Genomic DNA, 18,917 nt, shown 5'->3' with positions numbered 1-18,917 from the left:
GGACCTGAGGCTTACAGAACTATGTGGTTCTGTGTAATCTTACAACCTCAGTGGGCCCCAACTGGGTTCAAATTCCCGGTCAGCTGAGATAAGGGCATGTCAAAATCTCAGGAATTTTGGCTCAGCCTCGGAACCTGGCCAAGAGGCCTGGGGCCTCTGCAGTTTGCCCTACAGCCTTGAACGCTGGCGCCCATCTCTCCGTCCAGGACTGACCCTGGGGACACTGTAGGGGTAAGGAGGGCTGTGGAGTGACGCAGGCTCACTGGGGACAGATTCAGGTACTCTGGGATGGGGGCCACGGCTGGAGGACTCAGGGTTGCAGGAAACCCTGGAGCCTCAGCCTTGGGTGCTGGGCCCCAGGGTCTGGGTGGGTGAGCACAAGGGGCTGCAGGTGCGATGAAGGCCTTCTGGGCTTTGCATGAGACCCTGGGGGTCCTATGCGCCAAATGATGCAGTAACAAGAAAACAATGATAGTTACAGTAAAATGACAAGCCTGTTAACTCAGGTCAGCATCTCCCTTGCTCACAATCCGCCAGGCTCCCTATCACCCCTCAACAAAGGTGTCCTCCAGGTCCCCAGGTCTCCCTAGCTCACTGTGTTCCAGAGGCATGGGGCTTCTCCTCGCTCTGCCTCCAATAATCAGCCACAGGCTTGCCTCAGGGCCTTTGCTCCCGTGGTGCTCTCTACCTGAAACTCCGCTTGGCTTGTTCACTGTCTCCCTTCTAGAACCTTCTCAGTAAGCCGTAAGCAGGGCTCCCAGCTCCAATGCCACTCACACATCCCAGACAGGTCCCAAGTGACACTCACAGCGTTCTGTGAGATCCAGCCATCTTCTGAAGTCCCCAACAGAAGATGAACCCAAACCAAAAAACAGCAGAAACCAGCACAACATTGTAAAACAGTTATCCTCCAATTAAAAAAGAATAAAATAAAGTAAAATAAAGTCTCCGACTGTCCCCAGAAGTGCGGAGCCTGGTCCTTCTCCGCATCTTTATCTCAGATTTAGAACTGTTTCCCCCCATTTTCCTTTTTTGTGACAGTAACTTTCATTTGCTCCCCTGGGTCGAGTGTCTCCCTAACATGGAAGTAAGCGCTAGACGGGGATTACTGGTACAGCAGTCGCTTGCCACACGGCCCTACTTCAATACAAATTACCTCAATAAAAATAAAGTTTAAAATTCCATTCCTCAGCTGCACTGGCCACATTTCCAGAACTTAGGAGTCACATATAGCTAATGCATTAGACCTCGCTGCACATTTCAGGGACCCACAGCCTCCTCACTCACCCCCACTGAGTGGCTGGGTTTTCTCCCCAGGTCAAGGGTACATCAACTGGCCTCACCATTATAAAAGATGAGTTTGTGTTCTCCTTTTGTGACCGATAAATGATCTGGGGGTGACCTGTAACAGTGTCAAGAATGTGCATTGGTTGAGCAGCCACTGTATGCTAGGCCCCCATACAGGGCATTCTCTATGAAACAGGCAGAGATGGGATGACCTCAGCTTCCTGTCCACCTCAAGGAAGTGGGGCTCCCTGGATTATGAAGCCAGGCAGGTAGGTCTGGAAAGTTCTCTGAGGCTCTAGAACAGCTGAAAAGTGTCCTCCCCGCCATGCCTGCCTCACACCCTGGTCTTTCTCAGAGACCCTGACTGTCCCTTCTTAATGTTCCCTGGGTGTCCTTTCCCAACGTCTGTACTCAGGTGTCCTCTCCCACACCCAGCCTCTGGCTCCTCCTGCCCTTCCATGCTCCAGGCTGCAGCCCACCCGTTCTTGCTTTGGAGAATGGGGTGGAAGTACTGTACCTGGCGTACAGTAAGTGCTTAGTGAATGTTGGATTCTGTTACTACCGTGGCTGCTAGGAGGCGCCCGGGCTTTTCAAAGATGAATGAATGAGCATGTCTGTAGTCCATATGTGGGCTCTCAGGTCTGGGACATCTCGGGCAGTCAACAAGGAGGGCATGGTCAGGTATAGACCATTTGCGATCCCGCTTTAGTTGACAAAGGGCTGTCCGCTCAGCCGTCCTGGAATGACTGGAACGGCAGGTCTGGCGCCCTAAGAGCCGGAGAGAGACGGGTGGTGCTGAGCGGCCCGCGTTATCAAAAGGAAAACCTAGTCAGGATGAGACGGTTGGATGGCATCACCGACTCAGTGGATACGAGTTTGAGCAAAATTCTGGAGATTGTGAAGGAGAGGGAAGACTGGCGTGCTGCAGTCCATGAGATCGCAGAGTCCAATAAGACTGAGCGACTGAACAACCAAAAGTCGGGAACGGACCGAAGGCTGGAAGGTTGGGCAAAAGTAGTTCACTTAGCCTCTTCTGGACCCCTAAAATCCCCCGGACCACCACCAAGTGCAGAGAGGGTGAGAGGTCCGCCAGTCCTTCCATTCACCGACCTCCGCGAGAAGGGGGAGGTGGTACTTAAGCAAGGCCCTGCAACATCACGGGCCTTTATGACGTCACGGCACATCAGGTTAGTCGGCTTGGGGGAACAGCGGCCCCGGCCTAAAGGAGAATTCCGCAGAAGCTTTCTGGGGACGTAATTTAAAGACCGCAAATCAAATCATTTTTCAGCCAGAACACTCTACTGTGAGCCTGTTTTCAGTATAGTTTTCTAGAGTGCAACGTAGAAAACAGCTCCAACAGTCGTATTTCCTTTCAGTATATTTTATCACTTCTAAACGCCTCAGATATTGACTAATTTTGACGCTCGAATTGCAGAGGTGGAGGCTACTGGGGGCAATATGCAAAAGACCGAGGCCAGACGCAGCCCCACCCCTCGGCGCTCCCGAGCCGGCTGAGACTCCAGAAGGCGGAGCCACCGCAGGCCGACCGCCGGCTTCCCAGAGTGCCCCGCGAGCGCAAGAAGGCCGCTCTAGCCTTCGCGGCGATTCGCTGGCGTCAGCTGGGGTGCGGAGGCGGAAGATGGCGGCGGCGGCCCGGCGGCCGTGAGGAGCGCGGCGGCGGCGAAGATTGCCGATGGCGGCCAGGAGGCGCCCTCGGGGAGCCGCGGGCCGTTAGGGTGCTACGCTGGGCGGCATGTCGGAGCACGCGGCACCCGGGGCCCCGGGGCCTGGGCCCAACGGCGGTGGTGGCGGTGGCGGCGGCGGCGGCGGCGGCCAGGCCCCCGCGCGCGGGCCTCGCACCCCCAACCTCAACCCCAATCCTCTCATCAACGTGCGCGACCGGCTTTTCCACGCGCTCTTCTTCAAGATGGCTGTCACCTACTCGCGCCTCTTCCCGCCCGCCTTCCGTCGACTCTTCGAGTTTTTCGTGTTGCTCAAGGTGACCGCAGCCCTGACCCTTAACCCCAGCGGATGGACCCCTTACCCCTGAGTTTCGACCTCTGACTCCGTCCGGGGCAGCGTGCCTCTCCCTCCCGGAGGCATAGACCCGGCGGGGCCGGTTGTGACCCTTCCCTTAAGCCTGCCACCCCCGTCACCCTTCCCAGAAACTTCTACCCGGCAAGGCCCGAGCCTCCCCGAGTTAGTGACCCCCTGATCCCGATTCCAGGAACTCACTCCCAGCCCCTCCAGGCCGCACCCCACCGCTGGCCTCGCCCTTCCTGGCGTCCCCACCTCGGGAGACCGGAGCCCAGTCCCGCGACCCTCGACCCTGTCGCCTGGGATCCTCATCCCGGGACGACCCCGTCCCCAATACCGAACCTGACCTCTCCGCGAATCACATACCCGGGGATTCCAGGCCCTACCGCCACTGCCGCCTCTTTGGACACACCCCCGGACCGCCCACCTGCACCGGAAGCTGCTCCCCACTTTTCTCTCCCCCTTTTTCTTGGGGCGAGCCTCCTGGACCCTTCTGCTCCAACTCAGATTCTACTCCTTCTGAACCTCTGGGGGAAGGTGACCAGGCCGAGATCACGTCACCAGGGTTCCTGGCAGAGCCCCAGCCAGCGGTGCCGCTGGTGGCTCGGTGAGGGGCGTCCCGCGGACCCGCCCCTCGTCCTCCCTCGGCTGTGCAGGCGGTTCGCCGGTTCCTGGAGGGCCGGCGCGGGTCCCTCCAAGGAGGGGTCTTACTCAGGGAGGGAGCCGCTGGGTGCCGGACCCCGGCTGTCTGGCGGGTCTGAGGAAATGGAGAAATGGCTGGTCCTGTTTGTGTCCTGTCCTGGGGGGCCCCCTGGGTGGGGGCCGGGGCTACGGTTGCCGACTTACGAGGGAACTTGAATTCCTTGTCCACAGAAAAGGGTCTGAGGCAGGTGAGGCACGGGCCAGCGAGGTTGGGAGCCACCAGCTCTTTGGGGTTGGGTAGCAGGGGCGCGTGCAGGGCTGTCCTACAGACCTGGGAGTGGGTCCCCACTGAGCCTCCCATTTCCTGAGCAGCAGCAGGTGTCCCCCCCCAGGGGCCTCGACTCTGGAGGGTTCCTCAGTAGGGCTTCCCTTACCTGGTGTGTGGGACCCATGAGCAGCTTGAGAGTGGGCAGAAGGCCGGGTGTGGGCGTGGTTGCCTCCTGGAAGGAAGCCCTGGCCTCCCTGCACCCTCAGGAGGAGCCCGTGTCACCCGAGGGAGTGAGTGCCCTGTGTGAAGTGGGCCCCCACGGACCTCAGCCTTCCTAAGAGTCTGGCCTGAGGCCTTGGCTTTGTCCTTTCACTTGCTTCCCAATTTGGGACCAAGGAGCAAGTCAGGGATTGGGCCGACTGGGCAGACAGGCCGCACATCCAGGCTGTGCCCCTGGTGTGGGGGCCCGTGGGATCAGGCCACCCTTAGCTCCCTACATCTTTTCTCTCCATGGGGCTGCGGCCAGAAGGCCCCCCTCAATTCTCAGGTCCTTCCCTGACCCCTGGTGCTTTTGGTTTCCCTCCTTTGCAAAGTGAAGGCCGAGTTAGCCAATCTCTGAGGTTGCCTGAGTTCCAGAAAGCTCTCTTCTTTGCTTTCCAGCTGCCTAGCTTCTGGACTCTTGCTGCAGAGATCAAGTTCCCCTCCCCACCTCACTTGGTTGCCTCTTCCTGTGGCACCTGTTCTGGTCCCGCCTGCAGAGCTGGTTCCCACCCCTTCCCGCCCCCGCCTTGCTCCCTGCCACCACGTGCCCCCTGCCACCTTGTGCCAATCTTTGGGACCAGAGATGAGTGGCTGACCAGGAGGAAGAGGGGAGAGGCAGCAGCCACCAGGGCAGGGTCCAAGTCAGAGCAGACAGCCTCAGGCTGGGAGGAAGGAGGTGGGTGCAGGGATGGCGTGTGCAAAGGCCCTGGAGCTGGCGGGACAGCGTTGCCAGTAAGGTGGAATGTTCAGTCACAGGGTACCAGAGGTTGGGGGCTAGAGTACCCAGGGCCTGTGATATGGCCAGGCCAGCTGCCAGGCAGAGGACAGAAAAGGCCTTGGATGGATTCCTGAAATGCTGAGGGGGATAAGGGGGCGGGGCCACCGGGTGTGTCTGCCGATAGGGTCTTAGGAGGCAGCTGTTTGCCAGCTTGTTCCATGGAGGCCGTGGGGAACCAGGTCCAGCTCAGGGGCAGGCCTTGTCCAGTGGGGCGAGACTCTTGGCCCATCTCTAGGCACCCACCCAATTGGTCAGGGTGATGGACCCTACCTGGGGTTTCAGTTCATGGTAGGGGGGCTGTGAGGGGCGCTGGAGGGGACTTCAGGGTGACAGTGGGGACTTGGCCACTCTGAGGTCACAGGTCCCCCATCTATCCATATGCCCCTCTCAGAACCTAGATACCCTGCCTGGTGTTTCCTCCAGGTTTAACTCCTGGCTCCACCCTCTCCTGGCTGTGTGGCCTCTGCCTTGGTTTCCTGTCTGCAAACTGGAGATGATGGCAGGCACGTGCCTTGCAGGGACGAGCCCAGGCAGCCCCTGGCATCGTGCCACCTGCATGTCAGCACTTTCTGTGATGTCTCGGCATGTGGTGCAATGTTGTCCTCATGGCCGAGGGTGAACAGTGTCCTGGACATGGCTCCTGCTGGTCATTGGGGCCCAGGGAACACAGCTGGAGCTGTGGGTCAGCTCTGACCGCAGCCTTCTGCCACTGTAGGCCCCACACTTTGCTGACTCCCGTCGTCAGCTCACAGGTCCCCATACACGTTGTGGAGAGGTGGTTGGGGTTCCCAGGGACACTGAGCCTGTGGCCACATCTCTGGCCCCGGTGCAGGCTGGCCTGTGGGAGGCTCTACAGCTGTGGGGGCCTGTACTGGGAAGGGTCCTCCATCTGGGGGGGCGGGTCCCAGGCAGGCCCCCCCCTGACCACTCCCTGCCCTGCAGGCCCTGTTCGTGCTCTTTGTCCTGGCCTACATCCACATCGTCTTCTCCCGCTCACCCATCAACTGCCTGGAGCACGTGCGTGACAAGTGGCCCCGTGAGGGCATCCTGCGGGTAGAGGTGCAGCACAACTCGAGCCGCGCGCCCGTCTTCCTGCAGTTCTGTGATGGTGGCCATGGCAGCTTCCCTGGCCTGGCCATGGAGCCAGATGGCCTGGAGCTAGAGGAGGAGGAGGAGGAGGAGCTGACCATGGACATGTTCGGGAACAGCTCCATCAAGGTGAGCAGCCGGGGCGTGGTCAGGGCTGCAGGGGACACTCCTGATCTGCTGGGCTGTTTCCCAGCTGTTTACTGAAGGCCTGGTTCTGGGGTGCTGAGGACAGACAGGCTGAGAAGCAGGCTTTGGGCTTAGAGCTCTGAGGTGATTCTGGCCATCCTTGGTGGTGTGGCTGCCTACAGGATGGGGAACCTAGAGGGAGAGCTGTGCTCAGGTGGCCAGAGGCCAGGGGTGGGTGTGGGCGGAGTGTTGGTACAGACCCAGCAGGAGGCCCCACCTCACTGATCCTATCCCTCACACCCTCACCCAGAAATCTCAGGGAGCTCAGTGTTGGGGTTAGGGCTTTTATGGGTCAGCAGTACATCTCCTTCCATTGGGGGGTGCAGAGACCTTCAGGCCAACCCTTAGGTACCAAGGGCCTGCTGACCTCTGCCTCTCACTGTGCAGTTTGAACTGGACATCGAGCCCAAGGTGTTCAAGCCACCAGGTGGCCCCAAGGCCTTAAATGACAGCCAGGAGTTCCCATTCCCTGAGACGCCCCCAAAAGGTACCACCACTCCTTGGGGCTACGTCCAGTGATGGTGGTGGGGGTGTGGTACAGTCCCCCGAGCCCTTCCAGGAGAGGGCTCCTTTGCTGACCAGCCGTCCCTGCACGCAGCCTGGCCACAAGACGAGTACATCGTGGAGTACTCGCTGGAGTACGGCTTCCTGAGGTTGTCGCAGGCCACGCGCCAGCGGCTCAGCATCCCCGTAATGGTGGTCACACTGGGTGAGTGCCCCTGCCGAGCAGAGCAAGGCCCAGGGGAGGGAGCTCCTTCCTCCTCAATCTTGGGTATTTTCCTTGGGGAGAGGTGACCCAGAAGCACTTGTGTCCAAGGTCTCAGGGTTGCCCTTGCTGCCCAATTGCAGGAAACTTCCCAAGGCTCCATTCCTCCACACTTGTCAGTCACAGCTCTGCTGGGCAGTGGAGTTCTGCAGCCCTGGACTAACATCCCTGTCCCGGTCCTGCCCACAGATCCCACGCGGGACCAGTGCTTTGGTGACCGCTTCAGCCGCCTGCTGCTGGCTGAGTTCCTGGGCTATGATGACATCCTCATGTCCAGCGTGAAGGGCCTGGCGGAGAACGAGGAGAACAAAGGTGCGGGGCGAAGGCGGGGCCTGTTTAGGTGGGGCTTGGGCTGAGGCGCTTGCTCACTGCCTCTTTCACTCCACCCCTCTTGCAGGCTTCCTGAGGAATGTGGTGTCCGGGGAGCACTACCGCTTCGTGAGCATGTGGATGGCCCGCACGTCCTACCTGGCCGCCTTCGTCATCATGGTCATCTTTGTGAGTGCCTCAGGCAGGGTGGGGTGGGGTGGGGTGGGGCTGGAGGGGCGGGGCAGCCATCCAAGGCCTCACGGTGACCCACTTGCAGACCCTGAGCGTGTCCATGTTGCTGCGCTACTCCCACCATCAGATCTTCGTTTTCATTGGTGAGTGTCCCCTCTGGCCATCTCCCTTGTCCCTCCCCCATTCCGGGCGCCTCACCCGGTCTGCCCGCCCGCCACCCTCTCCCGCAGTGGACCTGCTGCAGATGCTGGAGATGAACATGGCCATCGCCTTCCCCGCAGCGCCCCTGCTGACCGTCATCCTGGCCCTCGTGGGTGAGGACCCTGCGCCCCCACACCCTGCCCCCTTACCTGGCATGCTGGCCACCCACCTCAACTGGTGGCTCCTGTCTCCCCCCACCAGGAATGGAGGCGATCATGTCTGAGTTCTTCAACGACACCACCACGGCCTTCTACATCATCCTCATCGTGTGGCTGGCTGACCAGTATGACGCCATCTGCTGCCACACCAACACCAGCAAGCGGCACTGGCTTCGGTGGGCACCAGTGGCCATGTGGTCCGGGGTGGAGGCAGCCGGGTGGGCAGCACCTCATTGTTCCCCTTGCAGGTTCTTCTACCTGTACCACTTTGCCTTCTACGCTTACCACTATCGCTTCAACGGGCAGTACAGCAGCCTGGCACTCGTCACCTCCTGGCTCTTCATCCAGGTGAGGTGGGCTTTCCTTGGGACTGGCGGCCCAAGGGTCCAGCCTTTTGGGGGTCCCTTGCCTGACCCAGTGCCTACCCCCCGCAGCATTCCATGATCTACTTCTTCCACCACTACGAACTACCTGCCATCCTGCAGCAGATCCGTGTCCAGGAGATGCTGCTGCAGACACCACCACTGGGCCCCGGCACCCCCACAGCCCTGCCAGACGACCTGAACAACAATGGAGGCATCCCACCTATCACCCCCGACGCTGCCAGCCAGTCCCCTGCCCTGGGCCCTGGCTTGCCAGGTGCTGGCGGGGGCCCCGGGCCCATGGCTGAGGCACCTAGCTCCCTGGTGGCCGCAGCGGCCTCAGTGGCTGCAGCAGCCAGTGGTGACCTGGGTTGGATGGCAGAGACGGCTGCCATCATCACAGACGCCTCCTTCCTGTCTGGCCTGAGCGCCTCTCTCCTGGACCGGCGGCCAGGCAGCCCCCTGAGCCCTAGTGGGGGGCTCCTACGGGCCCCCCAGGACAGTGCCCCTGCAAGCAACTCTCCAGGGTCTGATGCAGTCTCTCAGACCACCGGCGGGGGCAGGCCCAACCCTGTGTCTACCGATCTAGTGGACACACCCTCGGAGGTCGGCTCCTGAGCCCTGGGCAGCTGACTGCCTCTATCCCTGGCTTTCCAAGCCAGCTGGGTGTGACCTGGCTGGAGCCCTTGGGGGTCAGGGAGACTGTCCCCAGTAGCTCTGGGAATGCTCAGCCTGCCTTGGGTGGTTTGGGGTCCATCAGGTTTGCTGGGAGGCAGGCGTTTCTCCCCCAGGGCATGGGGCCGGCCTACAGCCTGTCTCTGTCCCTGGTGGGTCTCCTCAGCTAGTAAATCAAGACCAGCCTGTGAACCAGGGTAGAAGGGGTGGGGGCTCCATGGAAGGTTCTGAAAGGGTGGTGAAAGGTCTGGAGCAAGCTGCCCTGGAGCAAAGCATCGGGTGGGGCTGGCTTAGCTGGTGCTCTGTCATGCCCAGTGCCTTTCCATGGCCACCCTACGTGCCCGGGCTGGGGGCCCGGGAATGTGGAGCTCGGCCCCGATGGCGCATAGACGCCAACATCTAAGGCAGCCAGGGGAACCAGGGTTCTGCCCTGCTGTGGGTGGGGAGATGGCCGGTGACCCAACCCAATCACTCTGTGAGGAATGCAGAAGAGCGCTCATTCCACTCTTATTTAATTGCAGTGTACAAAATGGTGTTTGTATATAGAATAAACTGTTGACAGCGTCCAGCCAGCGTCTGTGTGTTGGGGGGTGGGGTGGGGGGAGCCTGGGGAGCCGCGCGGGAAGGGAGGTTCCACCCTATGGACGGGTGGCCCCCCTTCGGAGCAGGCACTGCAGGTGGAGAAGGGCTGGATCCCACTTCAGGAGGCCACCTCCGGTGCTTCCTCGCAGGCCAGAAGCCATGTGCACGGCGGCTCGCAGGTGCTGTCCCCAAGCTGGGCCAGGAGCGCCCTGCGCCGCAGCAGCGCCTGGCGGAGCCTCTCCTGCGCGCCCGCGATTCGCTGCTCCAGCTCCTCCAGCTCCCTGGGGAGTGGGGCGCCAGACCGCAGCTCCGCGGGCGGGCCATTGGAGCAGACTGGGGCCTCGGGTGGCGCGGCCGGATCCGCATCTGGGACGGCCGCGTCGGGAGGAGAGGCAGAGACCACAGTATGCTCCAGCAGGAAACGCACGCGACGCTCCCTCACCGCGGCCCGGCGAATCCGTGTCCAGCCCCCGGGGCCCGCGGGGGCGGCCTGTGTGTTGTTCTGCGGCTCCTCGAGACCCCTGGGGGATGGATGGGCTGGGCAGCCACGTCCTACCCACAGTCCCCGTCTGCCCTTTAGGGTCAAAGTTCCTGAGGAGGCCGCCAGTGGAAGGTGTGGACCCAGTCGAGGTCGGAGGGCAGGTGTGGGAGTTGCTGGGGTGGAGAACCGCCCCCCAAGCCCCTTACCTTGACGCCGCCTCCTCCTGCCCCTCTGGTGGCTCTGTGTTGAGGGCGCGATGAATTCTCTAGGAGCCAAGAATTTGGCTCAGCGGGAAGACAGGCCCCCCTCCCCCCCCCCGCCCCAAGCCCCGCTCCCGCCCCACCGCCGGCTGGGTTGGCCAGCTCCTCACCTGGCTCGTGTGCAGCCAGTACTGCAGCTTGTTGCCCCTTCGGATGCGCGGCAGTGCCAGGTGGTAGAAGACGTGCTCACCCAGGGAGCTGAGCAGAGCACTACCCAGACCCAGGCAGAGCAGCACGAAGAGTCCGGAGAAGTGGTAGACGCCCATCTGCAGGGTCTGTGGGCAGGATGCAGGCACATAGTCCCTCCAGGTCATAGCAGACCCCGGGGAAGCCCGGACCTTGGAAGGGAGCGGGAACAGAAGTTGGGCCAGAGAGAAGGGCCTGGGGCTACATTTTCAGAGGTTTCATGGACAAGAGGGCACTAGAGCTGGGGTTTTGTAGGATGAATAGAATGCACAAAAGCAGGCAAATACACTGGTCTTGGGAATGAGCAGAGGTTGACTACCCTGGTGAAGGACCACGGAGGTTCGGGGGCTTCCCCACGCCGACCCCACCCCACATGCGGGGGACCTGCCGCACCTCCGTCACGGCGAAGACCCGCTTCCCACAAGGCACCATCTTGTACCACTTGTCGTGCAGTAAGTCGATGAAGCCGGAGGACTTGTAGCGGCTGATGAATTCGGACAGGTTGGAGGTGAGCGGTGAATTTCTAGGGAGTCCGATACCATAGCCTGGGGGAGGCCGGGCAGTGGGTTGGGACCAGGCTGGACGCAGACCCAGAGGAGCGGAACCCTCCTGGAGCCCGCAGATCACTGGTTCTGGGGACTCCTCACCCTCGATGACGAAGGGTTTGCCCACGGTCAGCAGCCTGCAGTCCGCGTCGATGGACACCTCATAGTCCAGGAGCGACTTGTCCATGATGAAGGCGTTGAGCTTGGGGGGATCGCTCCTGAGGAGGGCATGGGGACAGGATGAGCACCCGCGCCCGCCCGCGTGGCTCCGCCCCGCGCCCCGCCCCGCACGCCCTCCTCACGTAAGCATGGCGACGCCGTGGGGAGTGGTAGGTGCACTATGGCGCCGCACGTGCGAGTACATCTCCGGGAAGCTTTTCTTGATGTAGGCCTCAGCGCTGCTCTCCCACACCGTGCCGAAACGGAAGCCCTGAGACGGGTGGTGCAGCTGCGGGCCAGTGCCCAGTCAACACAGAAGGGCCTCGACCCCTGCCCCCGCTCCCCCCTCGCACCCCACTTTCGCCGAAGAATTGATGCTTTTGAACTGTGGTGTTGGAGTTGAGAGTCCCTTGGACAGCAAGGAGATCCAACCAGTCAATCCTAAAGAAAATCAGTCCTGAATATTCATTGGAAGGACTTAGGCTGAAGCTGAAACTCCAATACTTTGGCCACCTGATGCAAAGAACTGACTCCTTGGAAAAGACCCTGATGCTGGGGAAAATTGAAGGCAAGAGGAGAAGGGGACAACAAAAGATGACATGGTTGGATGGCATCACCGACTCGATGGACAGGAGTCTGAGCAAGTTCCAGGAGTTGATGATGGACAGGGAAACCTGTCATGCTGCAATCCATGGGGTAACAAAGAGTCTGACAGGACTGAGCGACTGAATTGAACTGAACTGAGGCCACACTGACCGGGGCCTCCTTGGTGGGGCTATGAACCTCCAAAAAGCTGGACCTGAGGTAAGCAGGGCTGTCCACAATTTTCTGTGGAAGAAAAGGCTCTACAACTGTGCTGTTCTCAAATGGCTGTTGCATGCTTTCAATTAATCAATTTAAAAAGTAGCCACATGTGGAGAGTGGCTGGCCCATCTAGATCTCCTTAATGGTTTACAGAGGACACTGGGGTGGTGGTGGATTGGGCGGGCAGCATGTGTGCTAAGTTGCTTCAGTCATGTCCAACTCTTTGCGACACTATGGACTGTATAGCCTGCCATGCTCCTCTGTTCATGGGATTCTTCAGGCAAGAATACTGGAGTGGATTGCCATTGTCTCCTCTAGAGAATCTTCCTGACCCAGGGATCAAACCCATGTCTCCTAATATGTCTTCTGGATTGGCAGGTGGATTCTTTACCATTATCGCTAACTGGGAAGCCCTGGATTGGGAGTGGACAGAAGAGGCTAAACACCACTCAGAGACAAGATCAGCCAGATCCAAACACTGGGAGATACTATGGGGCAAAACACAGAACAACTTCAACAAACAAATCACTAGTGAAAAAGACAGGAGTGTCAAAATAACCCTCTGGGGCCTTCTCAGGACAGACCACCCCGTTGTCCTCTGCCTGCCTTTTGTCTATAGGAAATAGCCTCCTAGGTCTTCCCTGAGTTCAAAAGAATAAATCAAAGAAATGACAAAATACAGAAACAAAGGAAAAGAGTCAAGACAAAAATAGTTTAGTCATTAAAACCAAGGACTTTTAATTCCTTCTCAGGTGCTATAGCTAATATCCAGTGCCAGCGGATCCTCGGTGGTCCAGGGGTAAGATTCTGCACTTCTACTGCAGGGAACATGGATTCAGTCCCTGGTCAGGGAACTAACAGCCCATATACCATACAGTGTGACCAAAAAAAGAAAAAAAAAAAAAAAATCCTGAGCCAGAGGTCCTTTAAGCTGTTTCCCCGCCCCCCCCCCGCCCCCAGATGGTAGAAGTTAACTATGCTGCCCATAAGCACAGAGGCCCTAGGCTAATTAGAACCAGAGGGTTAATGATGTTGACTCCTGACTACCTCACCACCAACCAGTCAGAAGAATGTCCACCACCTGATCAGGGTACAGGGTACACATCCTAAAACCCCCCCTCCCTCACCCTGTCTTTAAAGTCTTTTACCCAATATTAAAAAACAAAGGAAAACCACTTTTCCCTGAGGGCCACCTAGGCGTTCGGGTCTTAAGCACTAGCTGCCTGGACTCCTTGCTTGGCACCTGCGATAAACCCCATGGTTTCCTTTGCCATGACCCCATGTCAATAGAATGGTCTCACTGCCCACCAGTGAGTGGACCTAAGTTTGATTCGATAACTAAGAGGTTTCTGCCATCCTCGATGTCTGTGCATTTTGGATCCAGATTCAAACAAACTGTGGCAGGGTTGGGCGAAGACAACTGAGAAAATGGGTCCCTGATGTTTAAATTTCCCAAATATTCATAATGAAATGACAGGAGGCCTGGGTCTTACTTTAGGATAATTCAGTGACTGGGGTTGGTGTGTGAATGAAACTGGCCAGGAGTTATTTTAGAGCTGGGCAATGGTTTCATTCATGGTTGTTCTTGTTCCAGAATATTAAAAATTTTTTCATTAAAAGAGAAAAATAAAAAAAGATAAAAATAAAAAATAAAAGAGAAAAATATGTAGGCCAGGGTATGCCCTGCTCTGCCCACAGTCCTCTAGGACTCCTGGAGAAAATTCTAACCAAGCTATTTTCAAGGGCCACATCCTCCCACACCTGCAGGCCCTCCCCTGTCCCCTTCCTGCCCTCCCCTCCTCCCTCTACCCTCCTCAACCCCTCTTCTCCAGACACAAGGCTTCCTCGCTGCTCCTCCAATACATCAAGCACAGTCCTGCCCCAGGGCCTTTGCACAGGTTGCCACTGCTTACCACATTCCTCCCTGATACCAAGCACCTCATATGTCACGCCTCTCAGAGGCATTCCTGACCCCCACTGGAGAAATCTTCCACTCCATCGTGCCCTGTGTCCCCAACTCTAATTTTCCTCCATGGTCCTTTTTTGGGGGGCTGCGCTGGATCTTAGTTGTGGCATATGAGATCTAGTTCCCCAACCACCGATGGAACCCAGGCCCCCTACATTGGGAGCACGTAGTCTTAGCCACTGGACTACCATGGGAGTCCCTGCCTGGAACTTTACCACCACCTCACACACCATCCTTTTTGCTTCTCTCTCAGTTCTCACCAGCACCCTTGCCTGTGTTGTCCCAGCTTGGGGCTGGGCTCAGTATGAGTTTGAGAGAAGGAACAGCTGCCCTCTCTGGGGTGAGGATGGGGGTGGGGGGATTAGACTTCTCAGCTCTGACCACAAACCCCTTGCAGTTGCCCACCTTGGGGTCATGGATCCCAGACAGCTCCTCGAAAGTCTTGTCCCCAACCATGACGGCAGCCAGGTTGGCTGTGTAGCTGGACAGCACGAGCAGGCAGAAGATGGCCCACAGGTTCATGAGGAGGCGGCCCGTTGGGCACTTGGGCGTCTTGCTGGATACCGTGCGTCCAAAGAGGATGGCATAGCAGAGGTTGAGGGCAGAGGAGTAGGAGAACACGGTGTCCCGGTTGCGTCCGCGGGGTGTTAGGCCGAAGGGGCTGCGCCACTCGTAGAGGGTGAGGAAGAGTGCGGTCAGGTGCAGCGCAGCGAAGACGCCCAGCCACATGGACCAGTGCAGTGGCCACATGAAGGCGCCAATGGGCGACGCCGTGTCGCGTGCGCGCACCATGATGCCCAGGCTGGTGGAGAAGAAAGGGCTGGTGAAGTCCACCACCTGTGAGCGGGCCGAATTGATGCTGAAGCTGGTGACGGCCATGTGCGCCCTGCCGGCCAGCAGGTCGCCCACCAGGCCGGTCCAGCGGCCGTCGCGCAGCGCGCCGTACTTGCCGTCGCCCACGATGTAGAGCTCGAAGTCGAAGGGTGCATCCTCCGCCAGACGCTCCAGCAGGTCGATGCAGTAGCCGTAGCAGCACCTACGCAGTGCGCGGGGTGCTGAGCCGTCGGCCAGCGCGGCAAAGAGTGCGTCCAGAGCGGCCGAATCATTGGTGCCAGGGGCCAGGCACAGTTGCCCTGCCGGGCACCGCCCATCTTCGTCTGGCTGGCGGGCGAACACAAACGGATGCTCCACCAGCGTCACCACCCGCAGCTTGGGCCGCTCCTGGGCGCCTGGCAGTGGTGGGGGCCGTTCGGCTGCACCCCACGCCTCCGACTCCAGCTGCCCGTCCTGCCAGCGACCCAGCGTGGCCCAGGCCGGAGCGCCCCTCAGGTCCCGGCGGAGGCTCCACAGGCGGAAGCGCCGGGAGATGTGCACCTGCGAGGAGTTGGTTACCCACACCGGCCCTGTGCGGCCCCAGAAGGATGTGTTGGCCAGGAACCTGGTAGGGGTGGGGGCAGCGTCAGGGTAGAGGGATCCCTCCCTGCAGGTGAGACCCTTGGCCTTGCGGCTCAGACTCACCCAGGGCCACTGGAGGCTCTATTGAGCCCCCCATTCCACGACCCCTTCCAAGCGGGGTACCCGCGCCCTGGGGACTGGGGCGACGTCCCAGCCCTGAGCCAAGGGCTGCTGCCCAGTTCAGAGGCCCAGGTGGGGCCTTCTGGTTCCCGGGCGGTGTCCCCCTTGAGGGCCCTGGCGATCAGAAGGTGACTGATTTCAGCAGTCTCACTCATTTCTTCTCCTCCCTTCCCTCTTCTCCCAAAGCCCCCACCCCAGCCCTGCAGAATCCTCTTCTTAGGTTTTGCTTTCATGCAAGATCACAGCAAACACTCGATCTTGTCACCTGTCATGGCCCACTGGCAGAGGTGGCTTCCCGCAGCCAGGGCCCTGCTCACCGTGTCAAGAGGCGGCCCGAAGACTCGGGCTCTGGTGGCGGTAGGTCACTGCAGTTGACTGTGGCGGGAAGCAGGGTGTGCTCTGGCTGCACTCGGGCAGCACTGTCCAGCGCACGGGCCACTAGTTCCACCACATCTTGGATGGCAACCTCTAGCGGGGGCCGGGCCACCTCACCCAGTGCCAACACTCCAGGTGGCAGGCCCTCAGTAGGCAGGGCCTCAGCGGGCAGCGGTGTGCCCAGCAGCCAGCGGGGACCAGGGGGTGCAGCCTGCAGCACCTGTTGGGAGTGGGCCACATCGCAGCCTAGGAGTACGGCTGCAGGGACCGGGGCCTTCCCTCCAGCTGGTGCCCCCAGGAGTGCCAGGCGTGCGCTCAGCCCTGCATCACCCAGCTCCTGCCGGCTCAGGTCCAGCACAAGCTTCGGGGCCCGGCCCGCCCGGCTTGTCCACAGGACCACCAGGCTGCCAGGGTCACGTACACGGCAGAGCACCAGGCCGATGTCCTCCCAGGTGTGAGCCTGCAGCACGGATACCAGCACATCCAGCAGTGTCTCAAGGGGGCTGGCCCAGTCCAGCTGCAGGTGGAACGGGTTCTGGCAGAGGGGTTGGTCAAGTTAGGGCTGGCGACCTCACAGTCCCACCACACTCTTCCCACCCCCATCTGTACATGTCCAATAAACACATATCACCTTGAGCCGATGTCGGGAGTGGGCCTTATGGCAGCCCAGGAGTACAGCTGCGGGGACCAGGGCCTTCCCCCCGCCCCCCGTCCCTGTCTGCTAGTGCCCCCAGGAGTGCCAGGGGTGCACACAGCACCTGCTCCTGACAGGTGCTACAGGCTGCATCCCCGTCCCCTGGCTGCCGCTAGCTACTCAAAGGACCTTGAGTCTACCTCCTCCCACCCCAGCCCCTGCTCTATACCCCTCTGTGGCTCCCCATCGCCATCAGCACAAAGGGTGGCCCTGCCTTGACCTGCAGGGCCTGCTCTTTTGACTCCAGTCACTCTGAGGCTTTTTGGATTCCCCAGCTGGAAGACCTTTCCTCATCTAGGTCAGCCAACTCCTACACATCCTTCAAAACCCATCTCCATACCATCTCTCTATTCAGACGTACCCAGGCCAACCAGGCACTGAAGGGCCCCACTTTGTGCCCAGGACACCCCGAAAGTTCTCCTGGATTTGCTTTCAGTGTGGGATGAGAACTTTACCAGACACCTAGGATAGGCAGGATGTTGTCTGGGTGGGGACAGGGTGCTGAGTGCCCGGAGAAAGGCTGGAGACTACTGCTCAGTCCCTGGCGTGGGCAAGGAGGGGGAAAGGGAAAGAGGGGGCAAGCCATTATCCCCACAAAGCCTGACAGGTCCAACTGCAGGGGTGCAGTTCCTGGATCTGGCTGCAGAGGGCCCCACAGGCTTGGATTTGGGTCCTGCATCTCTCCCACTGGGAAGGGGCAGGAACGGAGTGGAGGTGGGTTAAAGAGACCCCAGGCCTCCGCTAGGATCAGGGTCTCCCCGCCCTCAGAAGGAAGACCTGGAGGGGGCTTCAAGGTGGCTTGGGAGGCCCCCTACCAGACCCCACATCCCGGCGTTGTGCCCCTCCCAACGTTGTATCCTGAGAGGAGGGGTCTCTCCCTGGGGCATCGCGGGGTCCCCAGAGCCCTGCCAGTCACCCTCTCTCCTCTTTGTCCCATTGTCTACTTATTCGGACCCAAATTCCAGTCTAGGGGTGGAAATAAGAGAGAATGAACTCCAAGGTCGAGGAGTGGTGGAGGAAGACGAGGGTTTTGATGTCTGGGGGAGGAGGCTGTGGGTCAAGGAGGCTGTGGGTGGGGGCGGCCTAGCCTCGAGGGCCTCTGGGAGGATGCTGACGGGAGGAAGGCTTCCAGCTTCAGCCTCTGAAACTGTTGCCCCTGGAGAGGGGACAGGGAGACCCGCTTCCCCATCCCAGCCTCGCGATCCCGCCGGGTGGGGATCCGAAGGCGCCCTCGGACCCTACAAGGGGGTCCCGCTCCCAGGGGGTCTACACTTCCAAGGCCCAGGGAAGCGCCCTGTGGGATCAGCCGTCTGGAGTCCAGAGGCGTCCCGCGGGGTCCCAAGCCGCAGGTCCGTGGCTCTAGGTCCCTGCGTCCCAGGGCTCCAGTCTTCCATTCCGGGTCCCTGAGCCCCAGGGACATCCGTGGTCCAGGGATCCTGGGCCTCTGTCATCCGGACTCCGAGTCTCCGCTCTTCTACGGTCCAGAAGTCCGAGTCCCGTGCGTCCCAAGGACTGTCTCCAGACCCCCGGACCCCACGCCCCAGGAGCTTCCCGGGGCCTCTCCCATCCGGCCCCGGATCCCCGCGCGTACCGGGGAGCCGAGGGGCGCGCGCGCTTCTCGCCGCAGCACGCTGAGCACGGGGGTCTCGGTGGCGGACGCCAGGAAGTGCAGCTGCAGCAGCTCGGGTCGCGTCTCGGGGAAGGCGATAAGGGCCGCCACTCCCGGTGCCGCCAACACCTGGCACAGACCGCGGGCTAGCGAGGCGGGGTCGCGGGCGGGGGGAGCGGCGGCTACCAGCTCCAGGCTCAGGTTGTGGGGCAGCCGCGGCCCCAGGGAGGCCCGGGCTAGGGCGGCGCGGGCGCGGGCGCGGGCGGCGGGCGCGCGGGGCAGGAGGACGCCCACGCGCACCGAGCCCCCCAGGCGTGCCAGGACGCCGCACGGGTGCGGGTGGCCCCCGGCGGGCCCCGGCCCCAGCACCAGCGCCAGGCCGAGCCACAGCGCCGGCACAAACTCCATCCCAAAGTTGCCGGCGGGTTCCACGGGGCGGAGCCGCGGATGGCACCCCGGGAGGCAGGATC

General features: G+C 60.4%; 3 protein-coding genes and 1 long non-coding RNA gene across 5 annotated transcripts in view; 2 read left to right on the top strand and 2 right to left on the bottom strand.

Moving 5' to 3' along the window:
- Nucleotides 1-3,895, bottom strand: part of CNN2 (calponin 2) — a 13,740-nt gene extending 9,845 nt beyond the window's left edge. The window contains exon 1 of the mRNA XM_086411308.1: nt 3,691-3,895. The gene's annotated coding sequence lies outside the window, so the exon portion shown is untranslated. The remainder of the gene's footprint in view (nt 1-3,690) is intronic.
- On the top strand, nt 2,899-9,779 carry TMEM259 (transmembrane protein 259). Of its 2 annotated transcripts, none has more exons than XM_086411306.1 (11): nt 2,899-3,286; nt 6,216-6,491; nt 6,936-7,035; nt 7,147-7,257; nt 7,504-7,626; nt 7,712-7,812; nt 7,901-7,958; nt 8,049-8,129; nt 8,218-8,350; nt 8,423-8,522; nt 8,609-9,779. In XM_086411306.1, the coding sequence occupies exons 1-11, from the start codon at nt 3,041-3,043 to the stop codon at nt 9,152-9,154; spliced, it is 1,875 nt and encodes a 624-aa protein (XP_086267432.1). In that variant the 5' UTR covers nt 2,899-3,040; the 3' UTR covers nt 9,155-9,779. The 2 variants fall into 2 exon arrangements, with proteins under 2 accessions (XP_086267432.1, XP_086267431.1); XM_086411305.1 differs by having other exon boundaries at nt 8,046-8,129.
- GRIN3B (glutamate ionotropic receptor NMDA type subunit 3B) lies at nt 9,707-18,917 on the bottom strand. The gene is made up of 9 exons (XM_086411314.1): nt 18,430-18,917; nt 16,087-16,679; nt 14,600-15,632; nt 11,568-11,713; nt 11,368-11,483; nt 11,114-11,265; nt 10,645-10,809; nt 10,481-10,539; nt 9,707-10,314 (listed from the first exon to the last, which is right to left on the bottom strand). Exons 1-9 carry the CDS (start codon nt 18,853-18,855, stop codon nt 9,912-9,914), a joined length of 3,093 nt encoding a protein of 1,030 aa, XP_086267440.1. The 5' UTR covers nt 18,856-18,917; the 3' UTR covers nt 9,707-9,911.
- Nucleotides 11,705-12,917, top strand: LOC147369305 (uncharacterized). The gene is made up of 2 exons (XR_015167335.1): nt 11,705-12,228; nt 12,607-12,917. It is a non-coding gene; the product is annotated as an uncharacterized LOC147369305 (long non-coding RNA).

Source organism: Bos grunniens, chromosome 7 (genome assembly GCF_055505025.1).
Source record: "Bos grunniens cultivar Pamir isolate PY7600 chromosome 7, Bosgru_T2T1.0, whole genome shotgun sequence".
Lineage (NCBI taxonomy): Eukaryota > Metazoa > Chordata > Mammalia > Artiodactyla > Bovidae > Bos > Bos grunniens.
Note: the sequence above shows the minus strand (reverse complement) of the source record. Positions and strands in the feature narration are given on the sequence as shown.